The sequence below is a fragment of the Paroedura picta genome, chromosome 3 (assembly GCF_049243985.1).
Source record: "Paroedura picta isolate Pp20150507F chromosome 3, Ppicta_v3.0, whole genome shotgun sequence".
NCBI lineage: Eukaryota > Metazoa > Chordata > Lepidosauria > Squamata > Gekkonidae > Paroedura > Paroedura picta.
The window spans coordinates 28,485,486-28,501,803 of record NC_135371.1 but is presented as its reverse complement, the minus strand read 5'-3'; the positions used below and the strand labels follow the sequence as shown (position 1 = coordinate 28,501,803).

Genomic DNA, 16,318 nt, shown 5'->3' with positions numbered 1-16,318 from the left:
CGCCCGGTGCCCATAGTTTAAGGTGACCAGAATTAAGAGATACCAAGGCGGTCCCCCCACCCCCCGACTGGGCTCACCAACTCTGCTGCTGTCTTGTGAACTCCTCCCGGCTTGGAACTCGCTGGGCCTGCCAAACGAATGCCTGCGTGCACGCCCCACCTCGCCATGGCAGCAACGGGCCCTCCCTCCCACAAAATACTCTGAAGCGGGAGGGGGGAGAGAGAGAGAGCTCCCGAAGGGCCAGCCAGGTAAGTCAGTGGCGAAGGAGTGGAGAAGGAGGAGGATGCTGTGGGGGGGGGGGAGATGCCAGCCTCTGCTCCCCTCCCTTCCCCTTTCATGGTTTTTTGTGTTTTGAAGCCAACCCCATTCGGGAAGAGAGCTCACCTGGCCAGCCCAGTACTGGGGCCTGAAAGCTTGGCGCGCAGGGAACACTACTCCTTGCTCTGCCCTGCGCTCACTTGCTCGCTCCCTCTTTGTTTGCAGTTAAATAAGCAGAGGAAGCTGTTTCAGTTCAATGCACAGAGGCGCCGCCTCAGAGAGAGAGAGAGAGAGAGTTACCCCTCTCTTCTCGCCTTTTTTGGGGGAAGGGAGTTAATCACTAATCCGAGCATAGTTTCTTGCTTTCTTTTCTTTTTTATGGCTCTCTCTCTTTCTCCCTCTCTCCTCCCCCCCCCCCTTTCTGATGCCCTTTTACGTTTTATTTGGTGTGTGGAAGAGGGGGTAGTCTTATACGTCGAGTATATAACAAACTCTATATTTTGAGTGGAAATGTTGGGGGTGGTCTTTTACACCCAGTCGTCTTATATGCCGGCAAATACGGTATCTACTAGAGGCAAAGCTCATTGCACCCAGGGAAACAACGGGCGCTAGGTGTGGCCTGGAAATCTCCTGGAATTGAAGGTCATCTGCAGACTATAGAGATCAGCTCCCAAGGGAATAATGGCTGTTTTGGAGGGGGGAACTCTACAATAACAACTCATCTCGAGGCTCCTGGAAATGAAAGGTCTGCTGGGGGGGAGGGGGAGAGACAAACACACTGTGGCATCATGGGCCAGAGATGTTGTGGTATGCAAATATCCAGGTAGGACCCGGCTATTTGCTGGAATTGCAGGTCATTTCCAGGCAACAGAGCTCAGTCCCCCTGGAGAAAAGGACTACTTGGGAGTGGGGACTCTCTGATTTTGGATCCTATTGAGGTGCAAGGATGCCAGACTCCACATGGAAAACAAAGTAATGCTGTGTGGCAGTAATTGCTAATAACAATAAACATCAGATCAGTCATAAACTTGTCCCAGTTTCTTCCTTCAATTAAAATATTTAGGCAAATAGAGGGAGTTTCTCAATTGCTGCTTCTATGCATGGGCCGGAAGGCTGAGCTGGCAGCAACAGGGCTTCAGAGATAATCCCCAATTACCCATAACATCGCCGCCATCCCAGCCACCTCCCAGCCCTGGCCCAAATCAGGGCCTCAGATGGCCTGCGATAAGGGAACGTGGATATTTCTGCGCTCCCCATGATGCCACTGTCGCTATCCGCAGCCCTGCCAGGCCAGCCCCGTGCATACAGTGTACCTACAGGGACACCAAATGCCCCGGTCAGCTTTGCAGCGCCGCATGATGGTGGGTTGCAGCATGCCACTCTCCCACCATTGTTGCGGAGGGGCTCCCATGCCCCCCACTTGCCCCTCCAGCTCTGACATTGTGCATGTGCACACACAACATCAGGAGTTTTCCATGTGCGCTAAGGGATTCCTTCCCACGTGCGTCTTTGGCAAGTGGCGAGGCATGCTACCCCACTGCAAGGCACCAGCAGCAGCATAGCACAGCTACTGCCATGCATAATCAGTCTGTCAGCTTTTCTCAACTTTTTACCATTGAGAAATCCCAGAAATGGGATCTCCAAGTCCCAGCTGGAGGCTGGTATCCCTGCCACTGTTCAGGGATGCAATCCTCCAGGTGGGAACTGGTGAAACCCCAGAATGAAAGTTCCTTTCCAGAATGCAGAAACCAGTTTCCTTGGTGGAAAGGGCTGCTTGGGTAGGGAGGTAACTGTAGCATTGTACACCTGGGAGGATCAGGGATGCCAGCCTCTAGCTGGGATTTTGGGATCCCCTGGAATGGCAGCTCCTCTCCAGGCTGCAAAGATCAGTTCCCCTGGAGGACAGGTCTGCTTGGGACGGGGGCTGTGTGGCAGTCCCCTCTATGCAAACACACACACACACACACACACACACAGAGAGAGAGAGAGAGAGAGAGAGAGAGAGAGAGAGAGCAGATTACAAAAGCATTCCTCCCTTCTCAAATGGCAAACTTTAGTAATCACACAATCATCTCTTTCCCCATCTTCCATGCCATTGGTCTCAAATTTATTTTCTTATGATGCTCTTGGAAAGATTGCAGTAGGGTGGTATCCCTAAGGAAAGGAAAAGTCTACATCTTCCCAGTCTCACCCACATCAGCATTATTTTCCTTGCTGCAATTGCCTGTGATGGCTACCCCCAAAGCATTCCTCCCTTCTCAGATTGCAAATTGCAAACCTCATATGACTTACTCATGAGTAAACATTCCCAGAGCAGAGGCTTTTCCTGGGCAACCTTTAAAACGCACCCGGAGGAGGCAGCTTGACAACACCCCCTAGGTCCTTGGAGTTGGAAGAGGCCAGGAGGCCAGGGCAATTTACTAGCAGCTGGGCATGCGCTGAGGCCAGCTCCTCTTCCACTCAGCAAACTTCTGAAATTGTCAGAAAGTTAGATATGGAGAGCTGATCCCTTATTAAACCCTTCCTGTCTGAAGGCTGCTTCCTGATTGGGGCTAAACTACCAGGATAGGCCAGTCCTGGCTGGGGGCCAATCGGGTAATGGGTGAGTAGTCACTTTGTACACGATGAGGTTTCCTGATGGCTAAAATTTGAATTGTCTCACAAAAGTGCAACCAAGGATCGGGGATCATGGGAACTGATACTTCATTAAACATGTATTTTAAAATTAGCTTTTACTTTTGGCTATCTGAGGTTGAGCACAGTGCAAGAAAATAGTTCATTAGATGAATTACATACATACTCCCATGGATATAGCTCTAATTTTTACTTTGCCATGACATCAAGAATTTAACCTAATTAGAATTCTCCAGGGGAATGGGCAACCAATCCACTTTCAGTCCTAACATTCTCAGATTCAGCATGAGTTTCATAATTCTCATCATAGCCTATTATCTCACAGTGGGCTTGTAGTAATTGAGCCTGTCTCTTAATTGCGACTTTGTGATGTGATATGAGGAGATGGAAATGTAAATTTCAATATAAATTTGGAAGCTGGTGAAGAGGAGCCCAGAAATTAAGCGAGGAGAAGCCAGTTATTCTAATCACCCCTGCAGCTGAATGCAGGCACTTATGTAATAATGTTCCTATTCTGTAGTAATTGAAAAACAAAATCATTTTCAGTGACCTTTGTCTTCTTAATTATAATCCTAATTTAAGCTTGAAAACTGCATATTTTGCTTGGAGAGGTTAAAATAAGTCAAGGGCAAGGATGCAGATTTTTTTTCCCCCCCTTCATCACTGAAGTATCAACTGTAGTTATCTTTTCATGTTTGTTGCCCTTCATTGAAAACTTATCTTTTTTAATCTTGAAAAGCTATGCAATGAGTCACTTTGAAAGGATCATCGTCAAAAGTAAGAAGCCCAGAGACGGAAGCTTGTATTGCTCTCCTTTAGCCGCCTTTGAAGCAGTTTAGGCCTCTCTTTCAGTCTCTCTCTTGGCAGGCGGCTGGAACCTTCCACCCACACTACGGTATATAAAACTGGCTCGATTAACCGTGCCTTAGTGCTTTTGAAATGGTTCTGTGGATTATCTCTTGACTGGAAGGAGATAGAAAGGGAAAGGCTTTCTGAGACATTTCCTTGCTGGCAAGATTTAGTAGGCACAAGAGAGATCTTATTTATCTTGTCCCCCAATTTTTGTTTGTTTCCTTTGTAGAATAAAGGTGGAGGGGGGTGATTTCAGGTCATTGGCATTTGGGACAGTCAGCTGCCTTCTTTAAACAACAGTGCTCTTCATTCTTGTATTGGTGTGAGCACGTCCTAAGTCGGGCATCATCCAGATAAGGTTCAGCACTTTTAAGTCTTATTGATTTCCGTGGAAGAACCGCATGTGCTTAAATTTCTCCCCTTGGAATCAAGAGGATTTCCTGGCATTTAGATAAATTCCACAAAAAGGAATGATTGTGTTCTGTTTCCTGAGATTTATTTCTGTAACACATGCTTTGTGGCAATCTTATCTGTTTCTTAGAATTGGATATTGTTGTGTGATTTATACATCATTGATTCTGAATTTGTACGTGTGAGTCTTCACAGCAGGACTGACTTATGCATATTTACTCAGGAGAACACTTTGTAAAACAAACCAAAGGATACTGTAGATCATCAACTGGCTTTGGAAGTGTCTCCAACACTGAAGTCTAACAGTTTCGCCTGTGAACAGTTCCTCGTATACTGTAGATTTTGGATACAGTGATTTTTAAAATAGAGCCATCGTGCCTAAGTATCCCAAACCAAAAAGATGTACTGCTTTTGTGTACACTTTCAGCTGCATGAAGAACAATCATCCTTTTTTTTTGGGGGGGGGGGGATATGTTGTTAATTGTTTTTGACCGCCATGTCATACCTTTCATTAATGCGAACCAAAATGACACAACTCAGTGCAGACTTTGAAGGTCTCCAGATGTTTCCGTGAAGCTGGATGACAGATGTTCTTTGTGTCATGACACTCCACTACTGCTGATTTCAGAGGGCACGATGAGCTGTGGATGCTATCAGATTCAGATACCTTCATTGGCATAAGATCTGATAGGCATAAAAGAACAATTAAAACAACAAACAAATTCCAGGGATAGACATATGGACAGCAATGATAGTGCCTTATGTCATGCAGCCAATCTGCAACAGAGGTAGATTGGTCCTTAAAATAATTGACCGAATTTTTGCAAAGTCCACTATCCAAGTAGGCTCCTTTACACTCAACATCATTTTCACCAGATGTTTCTCATCAGTACATACATACTTCAGTTTTCCCATTAAAACTCCCAGGTAATGATGGTACATCTGAAATTTGGGGCAGTTGAATAATAGGTGGATAAGGGAATCTGGTACATTGCATCCATGCAGAAAACTTCTCTCATTTCGGGGAATTGGAAAGAAATGGCCTCTTGCCAAGTTTGAAGGAAAAATATTTAGGCGCACAAGGAGAAAAGCCCTTTTTAGGGAGTAATCATCTAACACTTGTAGGTATAGGGGCATTGATTTGTAGGACCAGGGGATGGCCCAGTGATTGGGTGAACAGATCCTGTGGGTTGATATGCCTATTATTTAAATATCCTGGTCTTCTAATCATTTTGTAATCAACGTTAGGACTGTGCTTTCATCATAACTGACTAGAGCAGGTGAATCTAATCCTAAACAACAAGGTTTACGAGAAATTACTTCATTAAAGCCCTTAATAAAATAGAGATCTCCTAACAAATTAGAAAGTAGAGACAGTGGAAGAGGATGGAAGTGGATTTTTAACCAGTATTTGAATGTACATAGCCAAGCTCAGGTTTTAGAGTCTGTTGACCAAATTCAGCTATAAGTGTACAGTTTGCCACACATTTTGGTACATCCAAAATGCTATCAGGTTGCCCATTTGGTATTTTGGGAATTCAGTGTGTTCCGAAATGAAGAAGCAAAAAATGGAAACCATAAACTGCCAAAAATAAAATCCAGTAGTTTGTCAAATGTCTCTCAGATACTGGCTTCTGTTTTTCCAGTTGTTCTAGGATAGTATTACCTTTATTATGTTTTCTGCTGGTTTTATTTTTATTTTGTTAGCTCTGCTGAAGCTTTGGTAGAGCTGGTTTTAGTTTTAAATGATCGTGGCATTGATTTATTTTTGTCTGTGGTGATACAGATTGTTATCTTTGTTACTCAGCTTGAGTTGCCATTACTGGGTGGAAGGCAGGCTTACAGTTTTCCGAATGAAGTGTATATATGCTGCAAAATGTTTACTGATAAGGTTCAGGCTAACATTTCCCTAGGTATATTTCATGGGAGGCCTAGCATCAGCTTGTAAAATAATACTGCCAGCTCTCCAAATTTTGGGAAATGGTTGTAGTGTACAAATGATGGTGCTCTGTGTGAGTGCTCTTACATCCAGCAAATGATGACAGCCAATTACCTGGACGATTATTGGCTTCCGCATAATAAATCTCTAATGCCAAGTAAATTAAAATCATGTTTTCATTATGTATTTCAAGCGCCCAGCCAGCCTCCAGGAAACATTGTGTGGAACGTCACAGACTCCAGGATCGTTTTGAATTGGGAGCAGGTGCACGCCATGGAAAATGAGTCAGAAGTAATTGGCTATAAGGTAAGTGCAAGTGTGACCGCAAGCATATAATCTTGCTAACAGTATCCATTTTTGTATAAATGTTTGAAACACCTTTCTCCTGCTCCCACACTCCTCTTTTGTAACATCTCAATTGTAATATTCAGCACGGAACAAAAAAGTGCCAGATTTTCACCTGCAGTAATCAAGTAAATTGTCTGGTAGATTTAACATCACCATATTGTCACCCTTCTCATAGATACCTTAGAAGGCAAAGTATAAAAGCTGCTGAAAGTTCATTATACATTGTTCTCCTATTTCAGAGGAATGTATGTGATATAATTTAGGGAACATGCTGTGTTAATACGCCTCTGCGCTTAACAGAAGAAGACATCAGCTATTTGCTTGAAGCTTCATATTGGTCTCCAACCAGCTCTTACCACAGATTTCTTTTTAAATTTCAAAAGTCTCAATAATCCCATGTATTTAAACAAACGGTTGATTTACCATGGATTCATATGAGAAATATAAATGGAAAGCAAAACAAAGTTTTTAGAGGATGCAAAATTACTACATTTAGAAGAGCAAGATTTGCATCCAGTAGCACCTTAAATACCAAGAAGATTTCCAGGGTATAAACTTTTTGAATCAAAGCTCCCATTTTTAAAAGTAGTTACCCTCGCCATATTAACTACCCGATTTTAGATACCCTTTAAAGTGGTTTTGGGGAGACATTTTTCCTTTTCATGGTTACCTGTCTTTCATCTATCCACACAGCTGCTTCGGTCAAGATGTTCACACAGAAATCTGAACAGCCACAGTCCGCATTCATGACCAAACAGTGTTTTATTTATTTATTTAGGGTTTTTTATTTTAAAAACAACAACCCTTGGGCTCTTGCCAGAATCCCATCTAAGATAACGGTATCTCAAAGTGAAGTTTATTGCCAGTGAAAACTCACGATGCTGTTATAAATTGCATAAATATTTAAAATGCGGCAAGAAATATGCAGTTTAGTTGCATGACAGAATAATTACTTCGTATACACAGACTTTTTCAGCGTAGACCATAATTCATTATTTTTTAAAAAGGAATACTTGCTTTAGCACTCCTGTTTCCCTACTTTAAGCTTTAAACGGTTGATCCAGGTAATGACAAGCGCCAAATGGAGCAATAATTTATAGAAGAGTCCCATTACTGAGAAACTCCACAGAATATATTATTCATTTGTAACCATTATATAGTTTGCCATTCTAGATTAAAGCAGGGATAAAAGGATGTGATTAATGTTATGTATTTTGTTCCTTCTGTACAATCTACTATGTACCACTCTCTCTGTTTTAAGAATCTTATTTTTTTCTACACCTGGACTGAAAGTTTATTGTAGATAAAATAATATCATAAAAGTTGGGAGTTTGATTTTATTTGCTTTTTATATTGCAGGTTTTATATAAGACTGGCAGTCAGAATCGGCTGAGTACCTTAATCACAAACATAACATCTGCAGAACTTCTGCTCCCTTTAAATGATGACTACATTATAGAAGTGAAAGCAGTGACTGATGGGGGGGATGGCATTAGCAGCGAGCGGATCAAAATACCTAAACTAGCAAGTAAGTTTACCAGATATCCTTATATGGAGGCTTCTTATGGCTGCATGTGCCATACCAAGAAGAGCATTGTGGCTTACCTTTAGGGTCAAAAAACAATCAAGCAGCCCGTTCAATCTAAACACAGAAATCACAAAGAATAGGATGAATAGAATACAATTAAAGTAAGCAGCAAACCAATGAAAAAAGATTATTCTCGTCTGTTTTTCTTTTTTCTAATTTATTTGTAGTTTGTACCAAAGTGCCATGTGGTAACAACCGCTTTCTGGATGTTTTCCTCAGTGGCAAAGAGACTTTTCCAAAATTCTGTTCTCAAGGGGGAACCTGCTTTCAGTCTGGCAAAAAGTCTAAGTAGAAGCACAGGGTCTTCCCTTAGGCTTTTTGCCATTCTGAAAGGAGGCCCACCCTGGGAACAGAATTTTGGAGAAGTACAACTAATGGTTTGTTGGTATTATATATGACACCACCTTTGAGAAATTTGTGTTTACTGTTTGAAATTTACTCCAGGGTCTATTAGACATCTTGCAGTGTTTTTATATTTAGGAAATAACAGGAATTAATCTAATCCGTTGTCGTGATTTTGCATCAGGTTCTTTGGGTTTCTTGATGGTCCTGGGAGGGTTTCCCAAATGTGTGAAACTTCGTTGTTTTTTTTAATTATATAAATAAATAAATTCTTAGCCATGGTTCCTCTATATATTTGTGAAACAGCCTGGGCGTGGAACATGTTTGGCTGTCCAAGTTGGAATAGGGCCACCCTGATTGGCCCTGCCCCTGCAGCTCCTGCTGTCCATCATTAAACTCTAATTTCTTTCCTCTCAGTTGTGCCTCAGTGCCTGGAGCCAGCAGCATGTAAGGGGAGAGGGCCCTGGGCAAAGGGTCTTGATGGAGGGCCTGCTAACAAGGGTCTCCCGGCCTGCTAAGCAGGGCCTGCTAATGAGGGCTTCCAGGCCTGCTGACTGCCAGCTAAGGAGCTCTGTCCCGGGCCTGCTAACAAGCTGGCCAGACCCACCCACCCCACTTGCTCCAGCTGCGAGCTACGGCCCAAAGCCACATTAAGCTGCCTGGCCATGGGAGGGGACACTTTCAAGGCCCGATCTTTGGAACGGGCTTTGAAGCTAGTAAATAAATAAATGGTCATATCATAAATACTTATCATATGACCATTTATTGATTGATTGATTGCATTTTTATACCGCCATTTCCAGCACAAAACGCCATGGGTTTTGCCCCCTGAACCTTTCATGGACTTTTCTCTTGTTCAGCTGGCAGCCATTTGGGGCTGACAACAGATGGGTGCAAAAGCTCAGCTGTCAGTCTAAAATGACTGCAAGACATTCCAGCATGTCAGTTCACTTCCCCTCCCCCACTTCCAAAGGGAGGGAAGGGAACCAGCATACTGAAATGACTGCTGATTGATACAGCCCCCCTCCACCAGGAGCTCAGTTTAAACTGAGCAGCAAAGGGAACTAGCCCCAGCATGGTCAGCAATGATCTGTCAGCTCCCGCCATCTGGCCCGATTCTGGGCTAGCCCCCTCCTTGCTGATCACAAGCTGATGCTGCAGACCCCAAGCTGATCCTGTGGCAATTGAATGCTTTGCAGGATCATCTGTTTGACAGATGATTCAGCTCTCCACAGGATCAGCTGTTATATGCACTCTTTGGGGGACCAGGAGTAGGCTTGTGTGATTCGGCCACTTTGGCAGCCGTTCCCTCCAGGCGCGCCCGGTGCCGCACCACGGGGGGGGGGAGGGTGGTGCCTGCAGCGGCGTGACAGCAGGCACAACCACGCAGGCGCGGAATTCCGTGCCTGCGTGGTTGCACCCACCATTGCACCGCTGCCTGCGCCACCCTCCCCCTCGTGGTGCAGTGCCGGCTGCGTCCGGAGGGAATGGCCGCCAAAGCGGCCGAATGGCACAAGCTTAACTAGGAGTATAAACCTCCTGGGAGCCTGGTCTGAGTGTGGAGGGATCATGTGTCCCCCACACACATTCAGACTGGGGAGACACCTTCTTCTCCCAGAAGCCATTTTAGCATGCTATTTTACTTTTCCCCCATTGTTTCTAAGTGGGGAGGTGTGAACCAGACCAGTCTGTTTCAGTGGGTGGGGCCACCTGGATTTGGGAACCCCCTAAACCTCGAACCAGAATTTTCAGATCCATGCCCATCTGTAAATTAGCAAAATAAGCCAGCATTTCTGAATTAGCCTTCCTAAGCCAGGGGGTTAGTCACTTGCACTAAGTCCTTTCACACTTGGGGGGAACAAGCAGTGCGGCCTTAAGACCTAGTTGCACTACTGCAGCCAGCCATTGGTATAATTATAGCACCACTAGTCTACTCCCTAAAAAGAGCATCTGGTGCTGGGGGTGGGAGCAGCTGGGTTTCTGACACCACACTCATATCACCATTCCCAACAACTGTGTCATAGGATTCAAATCAGGTGATGTGACTGCTAGGTTGTAATAGACAGGGTAGCCAGAACAGATCAGGGGCTGGTCAAAGGAGGAGGCATCCCTGCAGACATTTGTCAGGTAACATTTGACAGAAAAATTCCTGAGTGTCCCAAATGAAAATCATGAACTTCAGCAGAAAATAATTTATTAAGTAGTTCAAACTACAAAGAAAGAGTCTGTCCAGATCAGGGGTAGTCAAACTGCGGCCCTCTAGATGTCCATGGACTACAATTCCCAGGAGCCCCTGCCAGCGAATGGACATCTGGAGGGCCGCAGTTTGACTACCCCTGGTCCAGATACTCATGAAGATCACATAAAATAGGAATTTATTCTCATGAACCTAACTGCGGCATGCCAAAATGAATTTCTTCATGCTGTGGTTCATTGGAAAGACAAAGAATAACCTACTAATATACTTTAGATGACTATCTAGGTAAAGCAAAATATGCCATAAATCTTATAAAAATGTGGGGAAATGATTTTTTCAGTGTATACCTTATATTAAAAAATGATAACGAATAGCAGCATTATCAGTCTTAGGTATTTGTAGGAGCATTTATAGCTTTGAAAGTAATCACCTGCTTCATGAGTTACCACTTGAATTAGAAAAGGCAGAAAAATGGTTATTATATCAAAACATAAAAATACACCCTTTTTTGGGGGGGAACAGGAGATGTTTTGCCACCTAACCTGATACTGACATCTAGTCTGGCCCTCAAATATGCTGGAAGGTATTGCTCTACTTAGGATAGTGCTTGCAGTATGGTTTGTTGGGTTTTGTTTTTTACAAAAATCAGGCAAACCACTCACCAAGGACCAGAGAGAAATTGCCAGCTTCCATGAGGGTTCAATCTAAAGTTCTTGAGATTTTATTGTAAACTGGCTAATGTGCCTGAAACGCAGTTGGTCATATATGGACATCAGTTCTTTCAGAAGGAGATCTACTGGATTAAGGTCTTGACCCCGCCTTGCAACTCTATTCTTTGCCTTCTTTTGAGGTTGTTAAAACTTGGGACTTCATTGGAACCTGTAAATAGGTCGTTGAAAAGGAGGCATGTCATTACATTTGTTTAATTCAAAACTACAAGCTCTCTATATGGAATTCACATTTTAAGTCAGTTAAAACCCTATCACAATATCTAGTAAATCTTTCTGATGCCCCATTAAGAAGGCCAGTTGAAGAATTTAGAGAAGACTGGCATTTTTACATGGACTATGTAATCAAACAGATAATTTCAATGTACCCCAGTTAAGATGTAAAATTCAGGACAAAAGGTAGAAATGGTCAAATTCTATTAACTGATGCCTATTCTCATTCTTATTTTTTATATGTTTTCTTATTTTGTCTTTTTGAAAGACCAATAAAATCATTTTTTTTAAAAAGAAGCATTCACGAATGTGCACTTTCAAACAAAATGCCCTTAGATTTGCATCTCTGTCCTTGTGCTGTCAGTCATACAGAATACCTTTTTTCACTGTCCACTAAATGAAATCACTTATTCCAGGCTGTATCAGGTCATTTCCACATTCTCTTGGAACTTTAGAGGACCGGATGATTTTATTTGGGGCGGATGCATACTCATCCATTGTACTTAGGGTTACCTCCTTCACGCTATCATTGATTAAGTTAAGGAAACAATTTGTGCATGTCAGTTTTTAAACCAGATATGCCTATATTGAAGTCACTGAAGCAGTCGGTGCGAACTTAAATGGATTCTGGGGACAGGAAGGCCTGGAGGATCATTGTCCATGGGGTCGCGATGGGTCGGACACGACCTCGCACCTAACAACAACGTCTGTATTTTATCTCTCTTATATATGGCTAAGCCTACTCTGTATTTTTATAATTGTACTCTTACTTCAGTATTTTATTGCATTTTATTGTTGTCTTAATTTGTCCATGTATGATGTTAAGGCCTGTGGCTGTAACGCTTAATAAATTACTGTTTCACTAATGGCTATGTACTACTAGGATTTTGAAGCATCCCGTTACTCCAGGCATTTTAGATCTACAAAAAAAAAAGTGCTGAACAATGTTATTTTATAAATTCAGTCCATCCTGGTTTCAAAAAGTGAAAGAAGCTGTGCATGTGTACTGTATTGAAATACTATCGTAAGAAAACCAATTAACATTCTTCATCTTTCTGAGCATGACAAATTTGATTCAATTGAACTAGTAAATTACCATGTAAATTAGACAGCACTATATATAGGGAAATCAGATTTTAATTTTTACATGTTCTTTTTTACCCTCTCTCACAATCCGAGATAGTGGATTAATATTTATGAATATTAATGTATACAGTACATCCCTTTTCCAGTGGTCCGTCTACATGAAGAGTAATACAATCATTCTATAGATGATATAACTTCATTTAGATAAAATGCAAAGGCATCAGTAAAAAACAAATGCCTGGAACTTGTCCTTACAGGCAGCAAGCGAGGAATTGCTTGTTATCCCAGTAAAATAAGCTGCTTGAGGTTTTGCACACTTTACAAGGTCCCCTTTACTTATTCCCTGACAAAAGTTGCTGCCACTTCTCCTGCGCAGTTGTTCCCATGATAATCCAGAAACATGAACAGGCTTCTGCAAAAGTGGATGCTTCCAAGCGCATGTTTTCCAATCTTGCAAGTGAAACCCTTACCCAAACGATGGATTGTGGCATGGAAACACGCCACTGAGAACAAGGAGGCAGATGGAAGCGGGTGCATATTCACAGAATGGTGTGGGAACAAATGTGGAGGAGATGTTAGCAAACACACACAAAGCAAGCTTTACAGTGCCAGCCTAAGCAAGATATACCATTTAGCTGATTGTGGTCAGTAGGCTTAAAAGAGTGAAACTTTGCTTAGGATTAAGGTTGTGTGCGACAGCGTCTGATTCGGCCGTTCCAGGCTGACGCAGCCAGCGCCGCATAACAGCTCAAACACGCAGGTCCCCGCCTGCATATGTGCGCCAAGTTATGCACCGGCACCTTCCCCCCCCAGTGTAGCCCTGGCTGTGTTGGCCTGGAATGGCCGATTTAGATGCCACGACACACAACCCTACTTAAGATGCCTTCATAAGTAGGTGGGAGTGGTAGGAACCATTTCTTGAACATAAAGCCCTGGCTAATCAGGAAACTCAAGTGATAAGCCAAAGAAAATGTATGGATATGAGGGAGTGGAGAGAGATCTTTTCAGAAATGAGAATATTTGTACTTACTAACCACATGGCTTTGTCTTTTGTTTTGTTTTTTAATCTGTTTTTAGGTATGGATGCAAGGGGCTCCAGTGCAGCCGTATGGAATATCAACAGTCTCTCTTGCTTTATGACAACAATACCTTTCTTAATTTTCAAAGCAGCTTTGTGTTGATACATTTTCACAGATAGGATCAAATGGATCATTTATTCTCAAAAGTGCTTTTTTAAAAAAACAAAAAAACCACACACACAACAAAAATGACGGTTATGCATGGTTCTACCACTCTGATTTTAAAGACTTTCTATGGCTTCTAATGTTTAAATTTAAAAAAAAAGAACAAGTCAAACAACAGATCATACACATGTTAAACAGTTCCTTCTTCTAAAGGAATGTAAAATGCCTTAAAATGTAATGAACCAAAGGAGTTTACACATTGCATATTTCAGAAAGGACAAAAATAAGAGGATAAGCATTGTATTAAGCTTAGCGAGTTGTGTTTCCCTTGCAACATGGAATTGTTTTGAGTAGATTGCAACAAAGTCATTCCAAAACACATATATTAAATATTTTAAAACATAAATTTCACCAGAATCTGATGGATAACTCAGAGCTGCATTTATTTCTTTAAAAAGCCACAATCAAGGACTGGATCTACATAAATGTATCCACATAAGCATATATTTAGTCTCCTCTTTTGAAAATCTTAAAAACTTTGCTTCACTACCAAGGGCGGCTTCTTTGCCTTTTTGTCCAATCTACATAAATGTCCTGTTGCTTGTGCTCATTTTTTTTAATCCCATTCTTAAAACAGCTGTTATCTCTGTTCCTTAATTCCATTGTCCGTCCAGATGCTGTATTGGCAAAACTCTTTCTGATCCCTTACTTGAAACAGAAGACATCTGCACAGTGCTGCATTTCTGTTAGTTTAGAGCACTGAAAGGCACACTGTCTCCTAGCTTGGCCTTCCCACTGTTGTGGAGCCCAGTGCTTCTCTTTGACCGTTTATTCACTGAGAACTTCACTGCCCCAGCTCCCATACAGGAGCACAAATTGGGGGTAGATGAGGCGCACCAGGCCAAATGCTCCCCGTGTGGGTGCAGGAAGAGGTGGGGCAACCTGCCATGACTAAAACTCCAGCCTTTGGCCCAGCATGAAACCTCCAGTGCATAAACAGTCTTTGAAAGGAAAACCACTTGTTTAGGTCACTAGATACAGATTGGGCCCCATACCGTGAGCAGGACTGCACTGGAAGTAGTCCTGGGAATCTACATGCTATTCTAAACTTCCCATCAGCAAATGTTAGTCACAGAGCAGATCATTCACTATAAGAAAGCTGATTTTGGACAGCATCCACAAGGCAAGAGCATCACGTGCTATATGCGCTGGTCCTTAATACTAAGCAGCTTTATTCGCCTTCCAGCTAAAATGTGGAGATTGGTTCTTCCCACATTATTCAGCCGCCATAGCATCCTAACTCTGACAGCGAAGGACTTTAGGCACTTTAATTTTGACTTTTCTCAACATATAATATAAAGGAAAGGACTAGCTCATTTTGATTATACTATCTCTTGCATTCTTTGTAAACTTCCATACTTTCTTTAGTTCCTTATATTTTGATATCACCCTTGTTCCCCATATTTATTACTGAATTGTTTTAAACAAAGTGCCCAAAAATAGAACATCACACTTTTAGGTGCAATGCACCAGAGCCTTATAACAGGGAATATTATCTCCCTAAATTGTATGTGGTGTATCTGAATATGCAGCCCTAAATTTATTCTCCTTCTGTATGCCACTTCTTCATTGGACCATTTTGATTTCTGCTCCTTCTGCAATTTCTTCACCCCTTTGTTTAAAATTATTCCGGATTCTAACTAGACCACTGCCATTTTCATATTTATAAGCAATGACTTTTCTACTAGATTGTTTTGAAACATAGTAATTCAGTGAAGAAACATCTATTCTTAATCCCTTTAATTTTCTATACTTCTAATTCCAATAGAAATAAATGTCATCTCCTAGTATTAATTGCATCTGGTCATTCATCTCCAAATATTAATTGCAGGTGTGAACCCTTAGGGGAAAATAGACCTGTAAGAAAATCAGATATTGCTCTATATTTTATTATAACATTCATATCTAAAACTATCATAATATTATAACTTTGAGAAACATTTCCAGATTTCTTGGATAAAAATCTGTATATAATGTACATAGTAAAATAATATCAATGTCTACTTGCTCTTTAACATGGCAAACTACTGATGCTTCCAGTTACCAATGGGTGGGAACAAACTTTTGTTCTTCATATATTCCATTTTCATACAATAAGGGGAATCTCCCGTTCTTATTACAAGAAAGTTCTAAAATGTTCCTGTACTGCCATTTTCATGGGCATCCTGTTAAATTTAAGTTCTAATTCTATTATCTCCATGAGATCTTCTGGAATACTTTGTTTCATATTGAAAAGTTTACCAATTTCTCCTTCAACTTATAAATGTGTGTGTATATCCTATGGTTATCTGTATGTATTTTTTTTATTCTAATAAAATATTTATAACATTGAAAAATTTAAGTGTTATAATATGATGGCAAGTCATTGATAATCCTGTGTAACAGTGGAAGTGTGCATTGGTATATTCTACAAATTGCATGGTCTGTTGACCTTTTTATCCACTAAAAAGCTTCATAAATCCTTGTTCAGAATATAGG

General features: G+C 41.8%; 1 protein-coding gene across 5 annotated transcripts in view; it reads left to right on the top strand.

Annotated features, from left to right (window-relative positions):
- The window catches only part of CNTN3 (contactin 3), a 232,517-nt gene extending 216,347 nt beyond the window's left edge, over nucleotides 1–16,170 (top strand). For all 5 annotated transcript variants that reach the window (XM_077325207.1, XM_077325206.1, XM_077325202.1 and 2 more), the window contains 3 exons: nucleotides 6,288–6,400; nucleotides 7,802–7,970; nucleotides 13,674–16,170. In XM_077325207.1, the coding sequence (XP_077181322.1) occupies nucleotides 6,288–6,400; nucleotides 7,802–7,970; nucleotides 13,674–13,777 (386 nt within the window). In that variant the 3' untranslated portion in view covers nucleotides 13,778–16,170. The remainder of the gene's footprint in view (nucleotides 1–6,287; nucleotides 6,401–7,801; nucleotides 7,971–13,673) is intronic.
- The last annotated feature ends 148 nt before the right edge of the window (nucleotides 16,171–16,318 follow it).